This window comes from Artemia franciscana, chromosome 20 (assembly GCF_032884065.1).
Source record: "Artemia franciscana chromosome 20, ASM3288406v1, whole genome shotgun sequence".
NCBI lineage: Eukaryota > Metazoa > Arthropoda > Branchiopoda > Anostraca > Artemiidae > Artemia > Artemia franciscana.
Genome location: NC_088882.1, coordinates 34,300,563 through 34,319,820, shown reverse-complemented (window position 1 = coordinate 34,319,820; position 19,258 = coordinate 34,300,563). Strand labels below are relative to the sequence as shown.

Here is a 19,258-nt window from a genome sequence, read left to right as displayed (position 1 = left end):
AGAGCTATGTGAAGATATATAGCTTTGGTAAAGATAGAGAGGAAAATGAAAATGTTTGTGATACCTTCGATGTGACGGAAGATTTGTTTTGTGAAGAAGATCTAGCGACAGTTCTAAAATGATTAAAAAATAATAAGGCTCCAGGTGCTGATAGTGTTGTAAATGAGTTTCTTAAATATGATGGCTCTGAGGTTAGAAGTAAGCTACTGAAGATTATGAATATGATTTTTGAAAAAATGGAAGTACCTAACGATTTTAGGAAAACTTTAATTAAACCACTATAAGAAAGGCGATAAGAATGAGTGTCATAATTATCGAGGCATTACTCTTGTCTCTAGAGGTAGCAAATTACTTAGTAATATGATACTTTTTAGACTGAGAGATGCTGTAAACAAAGTTTTAAGAGAAGAATAGTGTGGTTTTAGAAAAGGTAAAGGACATGTTGACCAAATTTTCACTCTTAGGCTAAGACTTGAGCAGTACCTTGGTTGTCAAACACATTAGGTCCTCAGTTTTATAGATTATGAGCAAGCGTCCAATACTGTTGACGGAAGAGCTTTAGCAAAGGTCTTATCCTTGCATGGTATACCAGACAAATACACTAAAGTGATTAGTGCTATGTACGAGAATAATACTGCTGTGGTTAAGGTAGGAAATGAGGTTAGCAGCTGGTTTTATATTAAATCAGGAATCTGGTTTTATATTAAATCAGTTGGGTTCTATCCCCCCTTTATATGGATCATTTGATGGACTTTGTCTTAAGGAGCACAGGAAAGGTGATGGAAGACCACGGGATAAAAGGAAAAACTCTCCTGGACTTCGATTATGGTGATAATTTAAGCATACTAGATGAAAGTTTGAGCAAAATGAATGAACTTTTAGAGGATTTGCGAGTTCAGGTTGCTAAAATAGACTTGAAAACTAATGTTAAGAAGACTAGGTCACTAAGGCTAGGAATAAGTGAAGACGAATATGTGACGTTAGGTAATGAAAAGATTGATCAGGTGAGCAGCTTCACTTACCTTGGTAGTATTAGTAGTAAAGATGGTGGGGACACTGAAGATGTTAAAAGCAGAATAACCAAAGTTCAGGGTGTCTTTCACAGTCAAAAAAAAGTTTGGAAGAATAGGAAGATCAGTCTGCAAACTAAGATTAGTTGGAAGGTACAGTGATGACAGTGGACAAATATGAGTCTGAAGCATGGGCGCTTCGAAAAGCGGATGAAAATTTGCTGGATGTTTTCCACAGAATTTGCCTACGGATTGTTCTGGGTACCCGGCTGATTGACTATTTCAAACAGTAGGCTGAAGGAAAAATGTGGTTCCATCCCATTTTCTAGGGCTATAATGAAAGAAAGGTTGAGATGACTAGGTCATGTTCTGTGGATGTAGGATGACAGATTGCCGAAGATTGTCCTTTTTGGCCAACCGTCTAGGGCTAAACGGAAAGCAGGTCGTCCTCGTTTGGGGTGGGAGGATGTCATAAATAAGGATTTAACGGAAATGGGAACTTTCTGGGAGGGTTTAAAGAGGAAGGCTTTGAATAGATTAGGATGGAGGAGGAGTGTGCGTAGCTGTTTTGGCTTCAGGTGGCTTGGTGCTGTGGTGAGTTATTAGTGTAGTAGTAGTACTAGTGTGGGTAAATATTATATTAACAATCAACCATGTATAATTACCTAGTTGTGGTAATTATGTATACTACTATAATATGTCGTATATATAAGCTATGGTGTTGGTCAGCTATGGTAATCCAAAAGGTGTTATGTTGCATCGCATAAAATAGTTTTTTTTTTTACAATAAAAACAGGAGGAGGGAATGACAAAACCTAAATCATAGGTATCTCTCCTTCAACAAATCATTTGAGTTTTTTTTTGGTACTGCTACTTAAAGCAATACCAGGCCATAAGAGGCCAACACTACTGCGCACACTGCTTCCTCTGCCTCTCTGTGCCCTTTTTCCATACCATTCGCGAATGAACTTCTTTTTATTTCCTCTCGGCAGATGGCTAAAAAGGACAAACTTTGGTAATTTGTCATCCTGCGTTCAGAAGCTGGTCAGTAGATTTGGCCTATGGCTAAAAAGGATAAACTTTGGTAATTTGTCATCCTTAGTTCAAAAACTGGTAAGTAGATTTGGACTGAGGCTAAAAATAATAAACTTTGGTAATTTGTCATCCTTTGTTCAAAAACTGGTCAGTCGATTTGGACTATGGCTAAAAAGGATAAACTTTGCTAATTTGTCGTCCTTCTTCAAAAACTGGTCAGTAGATTTGGACTATGGCTAAAAATGATAAACTTTGGTAACTTGTCATCCTTCGTTCAAAAACTGGTCAGTAGATTAGGACTGATAGACCCTACTTTGGCAGTTCCTATCAGAATAGCAAATTTCCATAAATAGTTTCCGTACTCTTGGTCATCCTTGGGTAACTCTTCAGGGATTGACTTGAGATGAATGTTTTGTTTAGATGTCGAAATTGGGGTATCCCTTTTGTTACATAGTATTTTTAATTCTAGGAATTGTACCCAAAACTGTCCTTAGAGACTGTGTGTTAAACAGAAACGGTGCTGTTTATAATAATAATAATCTATTTTTGACCCGCTACAAAAAATCAAAGCGGAGTATCAATAAAAGAAACAAAACAAGCACTACACAAAACAGAAAAAACAAGAAATTAAAGCAAACGAGTAAGGCCTCTGTGGGTGGGCAAATACTTATAAACAAATTAGAGTAGATTTCGTTGGTCTCAGCGCGAGTTTCAAAACCGAAAAGCTTATTGAATGAAATTTGGTAGAAAAAGTATAAAACACTGAAAGAAGTCAAGATAAAGGTTAGCTACATGCAAAATGTGTTAACTATGATTAATCTGAAAATTATAACGTAAGGATTGCCTTCTTAACATATTTTCTTAACTCCAGATAGTTCTCTAGGCAGTGACACATTCTGGAACAGAGGAATTCTGAAGCCAACAGCAAAAATTCTAGGAATTGTACCCAAAACTGTCCTTAGAGACTGCGTGTTAAACAGAAACGGTGCTGTTTATAAACAAATTTATAGATGGTGTTGATCTCAGCGCGAGTTTCAAAACCGAAAAGCTTATTGAATGAAATTTGGTAGAAAAAGTATAAAACACTGAAAGAAGTCAAGATAAAGGTTAGCTACATGCAAAATGTGTTAACTATGATTAATCTGAAAATTATAACGTAAGGATTGCCTTCTTAACATATTTTCTTAACTCCAGATAGTTCTCTAGGCAGTGACACATTCTGGAACAGAGGAATTCTGAAGCCAACAGCAAAAATTCTAGGAATTGTACCCAAAACTGTCCTTAGAGACTGCGTGTTAAACAGAAACGGTGCTGTTTATAAACAAATTTATAGATGGTGTTGATCTCAGCACGAGTTTCAAAACCGAAAAGCTTATTGAATGAAATTTGGTAGAAACAGTATAAAACACTGAAAGAAGTCAAGATAAAGGTTAGCTACATGCAAAATGTGTTAACTATGATTAATCTGAAAATTATAACGTAAGGATTGCCTTCTTAACATATTTTCTTAACTCCAGATAGTTCTCTAGGCAGTGACACATTCTGGAACAGAGGAATTCTGAAGCCAACAGCAAAAATTCTAGGAATTGTACCCAAAACTGTCCTTAGAGACTGCGTGTTAAACAGAAACGGTGCTGTTTATAAACAAATTTATAGATGGTGTTGATCTCAGCGCGAGTTTCAAAACCGAAAAGCTTATTGAATGAAATTTGGTAGAAAAAGTATAAAACACTGAAAGAAGTCAAGATAAAGGTTAGCTACATGCAAAATGTGTTAACTATGATTAATCTGAAAATTATAACGTAAGGATTGCCTTCTTAACATATTTTCTTAACTCCAGATAGTTCTCTAGGCAGTGACACATCGCTTAATTCCTTTTTTTTTAAATGTATTTTTTTTTCTTGCAACATGATGCTTTTCATGTTTTAATTTCTTTGTAAATTTAAAGTAGCTTTTTTGATAAATTTCAGGTCCAGGCATGCGTAGAAACTTTGTTCGAGTCACTGAAGAAATCAGACAAGAATAAGGAGGAATTATTCAGTGATAATCCTTCTCCAGTTTACTTACAGTTGTCTGCTATCAGAATACCGGGCGGAGAAGAACGTCTCGTCAAGTTGTATGAATTTTTTTTTCCTATTACTAACTCTAGGCTCATTCTTACTGCTGATTTCCCCCCTTTTAACTCTATGCAGCTCCTTCAAAACTGGGGAGCCAGGAGTCATATATAAGGGTACTAATTATATCAGGAAAAAGGAAGACCCCCCCCCCCCCCCCCAAGATCGTGGAACGGTCCTTTCTGGTTGTTTAGATAAACTTATATTTTAATTGCCCCACCCCTTATAATTTGAAAAATTTATTATACTTTCAGTTATCATTGCCGTGGGAGCCAGGAGTTATCTGCAGATATCTCAGTCCCCTCTTTCTCTTTTTCTCTCTTTTTTTCACGTCTCTCCCTATCCCCCCTCCTTTTCAACTCTCTCTCTCTCTCTCTCTCTCTCTCTCTCTCTCTCTCTCTCTCTCTCTCTCTCTCTCTCTCTCTTTTTCCCCACTCTCTCTCTCCCTCTCCTTCCTCTTTCTTTTTCTCTTAGTGGCGTCAAATGGTAATTTGATTGTTCCTCTTTTAATAGTTAAATACCTCCATAACACAAGTGTTGTGTGTTCTCCCTTCAGACCTCAGTTTTACCACCTTGACTCATAAGTAACTACCCTCTGGCATCCATTGAGCTGTTCTACTGTGACATAAACAACCATAATAACCACGAAACCCCTTTTTTGGCCCCCTTGGCCATCATCCATCATGCGTAAAAGCTATTAATACGGCTATATTGTCATTCAAAAAGACTCTTAGAGTTATAAAATGTTATAATAAAAAAAAAACATAGAACATTGTTTAAAATCAATCAAGTCCTTTTCTACTTGAAGTGTCCCTCCTTTCTCCTTAAGATAGTTATTTTGTTTTATTTTCCTTTCTTGTGTGTCTAATTTGCTTGATTATTCATCTATTGACCGAAAAATCTGAATCCAGCTCCTTTAAAGCAAGCAACAGCCTTTTTTCATTGAGTTTGGAGTTTAAAGTACTTTTTTTGCCCAATTGAGAAGCATAAGTCATTTATTTGTTTCTCAGAGGTTTTGAGGTACCTAACCCAAGAAGTAGCCATAACCTCTTAAAAAGTCATTACCTTCTAAAAACCTCTGTTCAACCATGCTAAAAATTTATATTCTATTTGGTTTATATGCTTGTTTGCAGTTTATATGCTCAAATGCATGTTTGGATTATTTTATATCGGCTATCTCTAATATATTCAATACGTTGTCTATTTTTTGGTATTCTAGTTTATCTGTTTTTCTGTTGTCCATTATATAATTTGCAAATTTTTAATATTTGTAGTTATTTATATTGATTTTTTTATATTATTTACTAGTGATAGTCATTTCCAAAAATCTTAATATTATCGTATTTTACATTAATTCCACTATCTAAGCATCATTAAAGGGGTTACATTTAAACCAGCAAAGGAGCTACTTACCATCATGATGCATGGTGCATTTAAACATTCTACTACTAACAACTAACCGAAGCACCCAAGCCGCCTGAGGCCAACACAGCTACGCACGCTCCTCCTCTATCCCGATCTATTTAAAGCCTGCCTCTTTACACCCTCTCAGGAAGTTCCCATTTCCTTTAAATCTTTCTTTGTGTCATCCCCCCGAGATTATTTATAGTGCGGAGAGAATGGGGTGGGACTGAAGACTCGAGTCTTTAGTCCTATATTTTTCCAGTTGTAAAAAATAAAGTAAAAAAAAATAATAGTAAAAAAAAGTAATAAAGTAAAGTAAAAAAGGCACTCGAATTCCAAAAGTTCTTTTTTTATTATAAGAGAAGAAAGAAGATGACGAAAAATATCGAGGTGAGTATCTACTCCCATTGTTCTGAAAGCTGGAGGGAGAAGTTTTCGCTGCTCCAAATGTTTTTGTAATCAGGATGGAAAGGGGATGACAAAGATAGATGAGTGTGAATTCCAGTGCTTTTCAAAGCTTTAAGAATAAGTTGAGCATACTTTAATATCAGTAATTTTCTATATCAGATGAGAAAGTGGATGGCAACAATGGTAAAACCTCTTTTATCTTTGCCTCTTTGCTAGTCTTCTACCTCATAAGCCTCGTTCAGTGGTTGAGAAAGTGGATGACAACAAAGATAAAGCTAGTCATTTCAATGCGTTGTACTACGTTTTGAATGTGTTTAAATGCGTTGTAAAGAATTTTAACATATTGTACTTTTCGAATACTTTTGTTTTCGAAGTTTTATTGTGGCATTCTACAATGTTTTATCTTTGCCTCGTTTCTAGTCTACTACCTCACAATCCTCGCTCAGGAGACTCTGAAGCTTGTCTTGTTATAAAAGACAAGGAGCGGGATCTTAAAAAAGATCACGAAGAAAATGTAGAAGCCTTTAAAGCTAAGCTTGAAGCAGCTGAAGCGTCTTCACTCCTATCAGAGGTGAGTTATTTTTAAGCATTACATTTTTATATCTCCTCCCCCTCCCCTTGATCCGAAGAACTCAATGAAAATTAAGTATCCGACGTAGAAATTGTACAATTAAACACTATGTTTTGAGATATGAGATATACATTTATTAAAAAAGAAAACAAGCACTTTTCGCCATTCGCCTGGCAAGAAAGGCAATAAGCTTGGAAGGGCAAGCAAGGTTATGACTCAGCTAATTTAAACCACATTCATATCACGCTACTCAATACAAAAGTAACTCAACTGATGAAGGAAGAAAGGAAAAAAGAGGAAAAGACAAGAAGAAGACAGAAAACAGAAAAATTAACAGCAAAACGAATCAGGAAAATACCTTGAACAGAATGACAACCTAGAGCGGGCTTTACGTCAAAATCACTCACGACATAAAAGAAACTTCTTTGCCCGTGACTTGAAAGCTGGAAGACTAGGCAACTTTTTCACACCCTCGGGCAATATATTACAAACATGGGGATCATAATGGTGAATCACAAAAGATGCCTGAGTGGTACTCCTAAACTCATGAGTTAAGTTATCAGCTTTTCTTATATTATGATCATGACGGAATTACTAAAGGTAAAAAGATTTTCAATAGTAGGGGTGAGCAGGCGATTCAAATATTTATACGAGAAAATTGCGACTTGGTGATCCCAAATTTGGGATACATTATTGAAAAATAAATTCTTTTGTATTTCCAAAACAACTAACTCCGTCTTAGTTAAAATCTTATGACGCGATGAGAAATGTAAGAAATTGCGGAGAGACTCCGTATGAATCTCGAACGACGAGGGGGGATGTCCATATTCTTATCGGAAGAGAGATATTGTTTTTAGAATCACTACTATGGCTGGTAAGACTCACTTCATGCCGCCTGAGTCGAACACAGCTTTGGGCGCTCCTCTTCCATCTTAATCCATATAAAGCTTTACCCTTTATTCCCATACGGAGCGCTGGATTTGGGATCCTTTGTCTGAAAGGACGCGGGTTCGAATCCCAGTGTACCCAATTGTTCAGTTTGGGACGGGAGTCAGTGGCGTGACTCTGTAAGCTTAGCCAGAGTCGACCCAGCTTTAAATGGGTATCTGGAGAAATCTGGGGAAGGTAAACAGGAAGGGTGTGCGAAAGCAGAGGATGGTTGGCCCCCAACCCCCCATTTCACTTCCTGGCTGAAGGGCCAAGAAACGGAGATCAGCACCGCCGGTAGGGACTGTAAAGTCTAATGCCGTATCCTTTACCTTTTTTTTATTAGTTATATTCCATTAAATTCTTTCCTACAATATTTTCTAATTCTAATTTGGGATGAACTACTTTTCTATTACCACCGGATGGACACTGAAGCAATTTTTTGAAATCTTTAGGACTCTTTAGAAATTTCTCACTCGCCATATTTGTTTTTCTTTTGTTATGGTCCAAAAAGTGGTATCAAATCACATTTATTATACGGCATGATGGTGATGATTTTATTAATTGATAAAACTTTTACAAGTTTTTCCCTGCTAATAGTCTACGAACTAACACTACAAAGAAAGAAAAAAACTAGAATAAATAATACTAATAAATGCTACAATCAAAGGCAACAATTATGTATAAATATCAAATATTAACATCAAACCAGTCTTCTAGTTGAATATAAAAATCTGTTCCAAGTATTTAACACTTTATCAGAAACTACTGAACTAGTACAAAATGGGAAATTTAATTCCTAGAGATTGGAGTTCTAGTTCCATACCAAAGTGTTCTAAAAAATAAACAGGGCAAGTAAACAGGAAGTGACTAAAAGTTTCACTTTCGCCACAAATGCAATCTCCGCTTCTAACTTTCCCAATTTTATTTAAGAAATAATTTAATCGACAATGTCCAGTTATACGGTATACTAGTTGATAATAATCAACCAAACACTTATCCCTAGACAATACTTCTGATAAGGACTTCATCCTCAACCTTTTGGGTAGCCAGTGTTTCAAAGCCATCTTGGCCACTTTCATTACCATGGCTTTCAATAATATAATCTTAGCTCGCAGAATTATTGTCCATTCTTCCAAACTTTTTCAACTGTGAAAAAACACCTTGTTCCTCGGCTATTCTACTTTTTACATCTTCATGACATCCACCATCAATTATTAGTAATATAATCTCGGTAAATGAAACTATCCTCTCGGTCAATTTTGTCCTTGTCTAACACCCTCTCTTCACCCTCATTTTAGTCGAAACATTTTAGTTTTGTATTATTTCATTTATATTTTATTTTAATTTCATATTTTATTCATTTATTATATTTTTTATTTTATTAATTATTAATTAATTATTAATAGTTATATATAGTTTTATTATTATTATATAATTTTTTATTACTATATAATATTATATATATTTTTATTAATTATTAATTATATATATTAATTAATTTTATATTTTATTAATTTTGGTTTTATATTAATTTTGAAACCTCTTCTTTGGCTGTGAACCCTAAAATCGTCCAGGACTTCATTCATTTAGGTAACATTTTTATCTGGATACTATAATCATCTGCATTATTCCAATAGCACAATTTCCAATAGACAAGAAGTCATCTTTATAGAAAAACTCAAGACTGTGTTGTCAAGTGTCCGGATCCCGGAATGTCAAGATTCCGGATTACAGCCCCCTAAAGGATGTTGTGAATTTGGAAAAAAAGGAAGTTGGTTTTATATTTCGTTCCAGGGCTATAGTTACAGTAAGATTAAGAGGGCTAAAACTCGTGTTTGCCAAAAAAAAATACTTCTTCGGCAGTCATCTGAACAAAAACGCATTTAAACAAGTTCTTAATGCATTTTGCAAAGTTTTTTGTAACCCACTTCCCCCTTCAACAAAATCCTGGATATAGCCCTTCTTTTTTACTTAGTCTATATATTTTATTGTTATAGGATCTCATTGGGTAGAATTTAATCAGAATAATTTTCTCCATGCTCAATTGGAATGATGTTTGAGGAAAGATCCTTGAGAGTTTCAACATCTCACTGAATACAATACTACGCTAAAATAATCTGTATACATTGGGATAGGTATACCCTGCCCAACTCCTGTTTCATCGTCAAACAAACTACAAACCAACCTTAAAAACAGATTTTCTCGTACATAGTACTAATCACTTTAAAACACTTATATATTGTACTAAATAATAGCTTATTAACAAAACAAGAACTAACATTTTAACATCCCCCCAAGATTTTGCTCATTGGCGCCCTTGTCATATTGCCCCCCCCCAAGGTTTTGCTCATTGGTGCCTTTGTCTTATTCGCCCCCCTCCAAAGATTTTGCTCTAGATCCGCCGCAGCAAATTTTGAGTACTATTCCCCTGGAAATAAAAGGTTTTATTCAGTTGCATTATTTCGATATAATTATAAGAAATATATTGTTTGTACTAATAATTTTTTTATTATTTAATAATAATTTAATATTTTATATTATTATATATCATTTAATATATATATTATTTATTAAATATTAAATTATTTATTAAATTTATTAATATATATAATTATATATTATTTAATAATAATTTATTGAATAATTTTTAGCAGGATTCTCTTTTGCTGCATAGCAAAAGATTTAATAATAATTTTTATTCAATAATTTAATAATAATTAATAAATTAATAATAATATTAATTTAATAAAATTATTATTTAATAATAATTTAATATTTTATATTATTATAAATTATTTAATATATATATATTATTTATTAAATATTAAATTATTCATTAAATTTATTAATATATATAATTATATATTATTTAATAATAATTTATTGAATAATTTTTAGCAGGATTCTCTTTTGCTGCATAGCAAAAGATTTAATAATAATTTTTATTCAATAATTTAATAATAATTAATAAATTAATAATAATAATAATTTAATAAAATTATTATTTAATAATAATTTAATATTTTATATAATTATAAATTATTTAATATATATATTATTTATTAAATTTAAATTATTTAATAATAATTTATTGAATAATTTTTAGCAGGATTCTCTGTTGCTGCATAGTGTATAGTGCCTTTTGTTTCATACTTTGTGATGCACTATGTATTGTGATATGATGCATTTTGTGATCGAAACTAGTTATATATTAATAATGGGTGTTCTCCAGGGGCTAACATTTAGGCCCTCTGGGTCATTGATCAGTCCCTTGAGTTGTGTTCTTATTTGTGTGTTTCTTACTTAATAAAGTCAAATAAAAGAAGACAAGGAGGAATTTTCCGAAGGCAGTGAATAAAATGTAATATACACCTAATAAAAAAAATACACTTTATGTTAATTTTATATTTTTATAATAAAAATTCAACTAAAGAAAACACATAGTTTTTTTATATATCATCTTTCATCCTGAAACCTGGTCTAACCGTGTTAAACTTCCATTATAACCGTAAAAAGCGGGTCCGAACTAAATTCATTATAGAACTTGTTTCTTAATCCGACATCAATATACTTTAATAAAGGGGGAAAATAAAGATTAGTTGAAAAACGAACTATCTTTTAAATTTGATTTTATATGCTATGATTGGATAAAAAATAGATAAAAATGGTATTATATCGTGAACATTAGTATTACTATTTTTATATTTCAGTTTTGATTGATACGTAATAGGAAGGTTGATTTGAGTGTTGAGTGTTGAATTAGTTTGTATTAGAGTAAATGACGTTGTTGTTATGTTTTGATGGATTTATTTCTTTGTTTTTTTATGGATAATTGCTCCTCCGTATCGTGCCCTGGCTTTTGGAGAGGATGATCTTGTGTTAAGTAAAAAAAAAAAAAAAAAATAGAAATATCAAAATTAAACGTCGGAAATATAAAACGATAGCCTAGTCTTTTTTAGCTAATAAAACGCTCAATTACTCCGTTCATTTATCTGAAATTACAAAATCCAAAAGTAGTCAAGTTTCATTTGAGACTCAAAAAATTAAATTTTTAGAGAATATACACAAATATAAAACCTTACTAATACGACTCTTTACTAATACGACCCGTACTAATTACTGATACTTTCTAGACTGAGAAATGTTGTAGACAAAGTTTTAAGGGAAGGACAATGCGGTTTTAGAAAAGGTAGAGAATAAGTCGACCAAGTTTTCACTCTTAGGTTAATAATTGAGAAGTCCCTTCGTTGTCAAACACCTTTGGTCCTCAGTTTTATCGATTATGAGCAAGCTTTCGATTCTATTGATAGAAGAGCGTTAACAAAGGTCTTATCGTTATATGGTATACCAGACAAATACATTAAAGTAATTTGTGCTATGTACGAGAATAATACTGCTGCGGTTAAGGTAGGAAATGAGGTTAGCAACTGGTTTTGTATTAAATCAGGAGTTGAGCAGGGTTGTGTTCTATCCCCCTTTATATGGATCATTTGATGGACTTCGTCTTAAGGAGCACAGGAAAGGCAATTGGAGACCACGGAATCAAATGGGGAGGAAAAACGCTCCCGGACTTAGATCGTGCTGATGATTTAAGCATATTAGATGAAAGTGTGAGCAAAATGAATGAATTTTTTAGAGGTTTTGCGAGTTCAGCGTGCTAAAATAGACTTGAAAATTAATGTTAAGAAGACTAAGTCACTAAGGCTAGGAATAAGTGAAGATGAACAGGTGACATTAGGTAACGAAAAGATTGATCAGGTTGGGAGCTTCACTTACCTTGGTAGTATTATTAGTAAAGATGGTGGGAGCAGTTAAGATGTTAAAAGCAGAATAGCTAAGGCTCAGGGTGTTTTTTCACAGTTAAAAAAAAGTTTGGAAGAATAGAAAGATAAGTCTGCAAACCTAGATAAGAATATTGGAAGCTACAGTGATTAGTGGTCAAATATGGCTCTGAAGCATGGGCGCTCCGAAAAGCAGATGAAAATTTACTAGATGTTTTCCAGAGAAATTGCTTACGGATTGTTCTGGGTACCCGGCTGACTGACCGTATTTCAAACAGTAGGTTGTACGAAAAATGTGGTTCAATCCCGGTTTCTAAGGCTATAATGAAAGAAAGGGTGAGATTGCTAGGCCACATTCTGCGGATGAAGGATGACAGATTACCAAAGATTGTCCTTTTTGGCCAACCGTCTGGGGCTAAACGGAAAGCAGGTCGTCCTTTTCTGGGTTGGGAGGATGTCATAAATAAAGATTTAAAGGAAATGGGAACTTCCTGGGAGGGTGTAAAGAGGGAGGCTTTGAATAGATTATGTTGGAGGAGGAGCGTACGTAGCTGTGTTGGCCTCAGGCGGCTTGGTGCTGCAGTCAGTTATTAGTAGTAGTAGTAATATGACTCTCATCTACGGCCCCTCCTCGGGCCGTTCCTTGATTGGTTTCTTCTTTAACTCCCTTTTGATCTTGTACGTTCTGATTTAGAAAAAATTGTCTCCTTCATTCAAAAAAAAAAAAAATAATAATAAACAAAATTACTCGTGCTGCTCAAGTTTTTATTTGGTCGTTTTTGTTTTTTCGCTTTTTTTATGTCGCTTTTAGTTTTTTTTCATGTTTGTTTGTTTGTTTTCTCATTCAATTCTACTGGTTTTTATCTTTTTAACTTTTTGTTAAGATTCCCTTTTATTTTGGCATTCTTTGCTAGTTTTTAGGTTTTGTGGGTTTTTTTTAATTTATTTTTCATTTGTCATGTTTTTATATACTGACTCCGAAACTTGAATTGACCCTTCAGGGCTTTGACATATATATACATATATATATATATATATATATATATATATATATATATATATATATATATATATATATATATATATATATATATATATAATAAATTGTGTATTTCAGGTAATTTCATTGCGTCAGCTAAAGGTTGAATATAACGTTTTTGAGGCCAAGAGGAAGTTGTGTCAACGCTTTGATACAGTTTTAGTTGATGAAAGCATTTATTTTCGCTCGTCAACATTTTTTGGCAAATACTTTTACGGCAGGAATAAATTTCCGATCCCAGTTGAACTTGATGATAATAATTTGAAGGAGTCAATCGAGGTGGGGTTAAAATCCACAGTGATGTCAATTAAAACAACTGGATCTACCGTTGACCTGCAGGTGCGTATTTTTCCTTCTTATTTTTGAATATGAAGTATACTATTTACTCTCAAACCTGCATACTGGTTGGCTTGATTTCTTTATCCCTGAGGTTGGCGCTCATTGGAATATTATAAATGTAAACTTGGAAGCCTATTATACGCTTTTATTTTTTATTCTCTCTCTATGATCCTCTTCCCAACAAGATTTATCCTGTATTGTTTATAATTTCCCTGTATTTTTTTTTGTGTGTGCTGTATTTACATTTCTGTATTTTGCTTTTTTATTCTTTTTTTTTTCTTTTCTGTGCTATCATTTATAGCTGTAATGCAATAATTTATTATACCCTAGATTTACATTAAATGTTACGGTTAGGGGGGGGGGAGGTGGTGATCAAGATGGCACGGAAACCTTTTTAGGGTACCTGTGGACACATCATGGGTGAACTACCCCTATCCCTTACATAAACGAATGCTGTAGATCAAGAAGTAAGCTTAACTTCCAAAAGCTTTCTTTTGAAAATCATAATGGAAAATACTGTTGTAATGAGAAAATTAAATCATCAATAATTTCAAACCTGTAAGAAAATGCTCAGAAAAAGAGAACTGCCGGATATTCAGTGCCCCTCGCCTTTCTCACAAAATATTCAAAATGGATTTAAAAAAAAATCCAACCTTTGCCTATTTTGTTTTTCTCCCAGGGAACGTCTCTTTTTGGTACATCCTCTGAAGCTGAATCTACCTACCTATGTCACTATTTGTAATGGTTCACCCCAAGGCCATATCTAGTGGCGGTTCTAGTTTTGAACTCCCTCCAAGTCCTGCGAATTTTTGTCTGACCTTTAAAACATAACAAAAATCAAAGTTATTTAGCTAACTTAGCTAGCTTAGAATAAACAAATTGACAAATTTAATGCGTTTCTTGTTTAATTTGTAAAAGACCAAAACAACTAACGTTGTTCGTTAATATCCGTCGATGGCAGTTCATATTTGTTTGGATTTTGTACAAATCGTGGATATTGGTGAATAACTCACTCTATTGTTGTTAGGTATTTGATTTTAATTCCTTTAATGTTCGGTCTTTTATTGAATTCTATTTAATTTTTTTTTTGCGGTTTTTTCATTGGTTTTATTGTACTACCCGCGCTGGTTTTTTCGTTTTTCCTTTTTCCTTGATCATATTATTTTGTTCGTGCTGAAGAAGAGAGGCGATTGTTCTCACGAAATATTCGCTTTCTGTGTTTTCTTCAGTATTTTCATTTGGCCTTTAAAAATACCATTTTTGATCGTTTTCTTTCTTTATCTTATGGCAGGCCAATATGGTTTAATAAATTATTTTTATACTGTATCAAGACTTTGTTTCTTAGAGTTCCGGTTACTATTGAGCTGCATCGCTCCTTACTTACAGTTCGTTACCACGAGCGTTTATAGACACATATATAAAGTTGATAACATTATAACGTTTATAGACACATATATAAGCAAAAGTTGAAATAAAATGAACCGATAAAAACTTTTATAAAGGAAAATAATCAAAATGATGCAAATAAATTTCTAAATTTTTTGAGTTCCGAATATAAATCTTATTTTCATGAAAAAGAAAGTAGGGACAAGAAAATACTGTATTGAAAAATAGGAGTAGGTTTCACGTCTTAACGTGAAATTTGATGTCATTTCACGTCTTAACACTCAACATCTGGGGTTAAGAAGTGCAGCAAAAAGGATAATGCTCTGAAGCAATATTGAAATAATGTTATTGACCCAATGGCATTTGTTTACAATTTAATATAAAGACCCCCCCCCACTTTGTTTACTTGCGATAGGCAGTTAACTTGTACCAGAATCCGAATTATAATATTGAAGCAACTGGAAACTCGTTCCGATTTCGCAAGATTTTAACTTGGAGAATAAGAGGCTTGGGGGGGGACTAGCTGCCCTCCAATATTTTTGGTTGCTTAAAAAGGACACTAGAACTTTTGATTTCCGATAAAACAAGCCCTCGAATAATACTTTTCGCCAAAATTCTTCTCCGTGAGGAAAATAAACTTGTCGAATCACTTTTGTCAATAGCCCAATGCTAAGTCTCTTGGTATTCTAGCCCAGTCTCTAACAAAAATATCCTCACTTTTTGTTGGGTCTTGACCGTTATTTTATTTATAGGACAAACCGCTCTAATTCAGTATTTTTTTTATTATTATTATTTTCTGGAATTCAGCAACAGCACTTCTTCATACACAGCTTTGATGAGCCTATGTTCAGAATAATGCAATATCCTGAGTCAAAACGTTCCGATCTGTATACACCTTTGTCTTCCCAAAGGTGTTTAAATTAATTAAATTAAATTAATTAATTTAATTAACTAAATTAAATTAAAAGGTGTTTTTAAATTAATTCAATTTAAAAATTAAATAAAATCCCATTTCATAAAATTGTGAAGTGTTTTCTGCTGGCCATTTATTTGTTGAAACTATTGAAATTGCAAGGACTCTTTATTTAGCTGGATCCATCCCCCATGCCTCTGTAATGTAACCAAAAATTAACATTTTTCGCACAGTTTACTGTTTGAAATATGGTCAGTCAATCGGATACCCAAAAAAGTCCGTTGTCAATTTCTCTGGAAAATTGATTATCTGGAAAAGCAGATGGCCTTGTTGACCAACCGTCTAGAGCAGGGCTTCTTAAACTTTTGTATTTCCCGACCCCATTTATGATTGCGAGTTTCCTAACGACCCCAACGAATATAAATGAAAATAAATTAATATTTTTTGATGATATATTTATTAGGTAACAATATACATATGCATATGAAAATATATAAAGTTAAGATTCGTTTTGAAACATAAAAATCTAAAATTGAGATTTGCACAAAATTTTTTAGAAATGTTTTTATTATAGTTTCAAAAACAAAGTGGATTCGGACCGTCTTAATTCTCTCGAATATATCCAAGTAGTTGCGTGGTAAATATTAAATTAAAGTTTACATTAAAATTCAATGAAATGGATGTGCCTGTTTTTTATTGCATAACAAATCAAATCTTAGTGTAATGTTTGAAACTGCTGGACGTAAGACCTCTTCAACATTTTTATCGCTGAATGATATTGGGATTTAATAACATTTTATGCTAAATTGTATTTTTATCACTCGTGACCCCATAATTTTGCTACGCAACCCCAAATGGGGTCGCGACCCATAGTTTAAGAAGCTCTGGTCTAGAGCCATACGAGAAGCAGGTCATCATTAAATAAGGTGAGAGGATATCGTAAGGAAAGATTTAAGGGAAATAGGAACTTCTTGGGAGGGTTTAAAGAGGGAGGCTTTGAATAGATCGGAGCGGAGGAGTGTGGGTAGCTCTGTTGGCCTTAGGTAGCTTGGTGCTGCAGTTAGTAGCATTAATATCTTTTGTCTGTTAGTCTCTTCTAGGCTGTTTTTTCTTTTTTATACGGCGGTTTTACTTTTTGTAAGCTTGGTTGTAATATGTTGCGCAAACGCAGTATAAATACAATCAAAGGTGCAAACTTACCATCCAGTATTGTGGGAATAATATTAAAATTATTCTCTCCCTTATCTTTGTATAAAGTATTGTTACTTGAATAAATTATATTTGTATTTCTAATAGGGTTTTCCTGGTGTATCTATTTTGAAAAACGTTTGTTAATGGAAATCAAACTTTTAGATGAAATGTTAAGGTATGGTCAGTTGTGAATATTCAACAGGAAGAAAAGCTGGCTTGTAAGATTAGCTTGTGAAAATTATCGCGAGTAACCACTGGAAAATCAAGCTATTTAAAATTGTCCACGCCTTCATTATCATAAAACATTTTCAGTTAACTAATGTGAATAATTGGCTCTCAGCCAACCATGTATGTAACTTAATTGAAAGCTTTAAGCCTAATAAGCTGTAACGAATACGTATTGCTGAATAATATATGAAATAATAATGAAACATAAATTAGCCCCTTTACATCTCCTTCAACTTTTGTTTGTGGAAAAAGACTTTTAGTCTGAAAATTAGTGTATACAATGTTCTCATCTATTTAATGTCCCACAAAAACTTAAAATACTAACCTGGTATCCCACATCAGTATACTCATCGTTTTTTATTGTACCCCGCTAGCATTCCTAAGTTTCATAGAGGAAAAGCTCTAAATGAAGTTTTATTTAAGAAAAAAACTTTCAAGTATCAATTTAATTTAAAACAAAATGTAATTTTTTACAAAGTTATGCGGGAAATTTTCAATAACCATACAGGGCCTTATACAGCATTTTTTTTTTTTTTTTTTTTTTTTTGTTTGGGAGTGGGTGGGTTACAAAAGGATTTTTTTTTGGTGGGGGGGGGGGGGGGGTACAAAAACTTCAAAAACGCGTACAAGACTTTGTCTATATTTATTTTATGTTTTTATGAGTCGGCCAAACATTTCGGGAGGGGGGGTCGTAACCGCTTTCTAGGGCTATAATGAGAGAAAGGTTGGAGTGGCTAGGGCGCGTTCTGTAGATAACGGATGTTAAATTGCCAAAGATTGTCCTTTTTTGCCAACCGTCTATGGCTAAACAAAAAGCAGGTCGTCTTCATTTGGGGTGGGAGGATGTCGTAAAGGAAGGTTTAAGGGAAATAGGAACTCCCTTGGAGGATGTAAAGAGGGAGGCTTTGAATAGATTAGGATGGAGGAGGTGCGTGCGTAGCTGTGTTGGCCTCAGGCGTCTTGGTGCTGCGGTGAGTTGTTAGTAGTAGTATCTAAAGAGTACTATTTTATAAGGAACATGTTTTAAACTAGCTTGACCAAGACTAGAAAGAAAATTTTGAATTCCCAGATTCTAAATTTCAGAATTATTTCCAAACTTAAGCTATTTCGAATAATTCGAAAATATGAACATGAACTTATATATCACATCAGCATTGCTGCCTGAGATGGTAACTGATAATTAATTAATAATTAATTAATAATTAATATTATATAATTAATAATTAATTAAATATTTATAATTTAAATATATTTATAATTTAAATATAATAAAATATTATATATTTTATTAATATTATTTATTCTATTAATATTATTTTATTTATTTTATTAATATTTAAATATTAATAAAATATTTATAATTTAAATATAGATAAATAATTAATTAATTAATTAATAAACCACTGGTAATTAATAAACGAAAAGGTCAAGGAAACAGATGAAAGTTTACTGTAATATACCAAGGACATGAAAGTAAAAACTTTTTTCCCCTCCTAGACTCATCTTAGGTCTATTTACACCTTCTCATCGCTATTTTTTAAGATTTTATTTGCTTGTTTCAAAATTATGAAGGTCCAGGGCAGTAACACATTTTCTACAATGTTGCCACATTCAAGCACGAAAATAAATAAGCCGAACTAATTACTTGAATTTGACAACGCTTCATTGATTTTTAGAATAATTAAATAAAAAAACAAATTTTTGAAATGAAAGTAAGGAGCGACATTAAAACTTAAAACGAACAGAAATTACTCCGTATATGAAAGGGGCTTTTCCTCCTCGACGCCCCGCTCTATACGCTAAAGTTTTTTATTCTTTTAAAAAGTAGAGTTGCGAGAAAGAATCAAACTTTAGCGCAAGGAGCGGGGTGTCGAGGAGGAAAAGCCCCTTTCATATACGGAGTAATTTC

General features: G+C 33.3%; 1 protein-coding gene across 3 annotated transcripts in view; it reads left to right on the top strand.

Moving 5' to 3' along the window:
* The window catches only part of LOC136040170 (uncharacterized), a 101,347-nt gene that overhangs the window by 72,074 nt on the left and 10,015 nt on the right, over positions 1-19,258 (top strand). For all 3 annotated transcript variants that reach the window (XM_065724302.1, XM_065724300.1, XM_065724299.1), the window contains 3 exons: positions 4,016-4,161; positions 6,392-6,542; positions 13,371-13,631. In XM_065724302.1, coding sequence (XP_065580374.1) covers positions 4,016-4,161; positions 6,392-6,542; positions 13,371-13,631 — 558 coding nt within the window. The remainder of the gene's footprint in view (positions 1-4,015; positions 4,162-6,391; positions 6,543-13,370; positions 13,632-19,258) is intronic.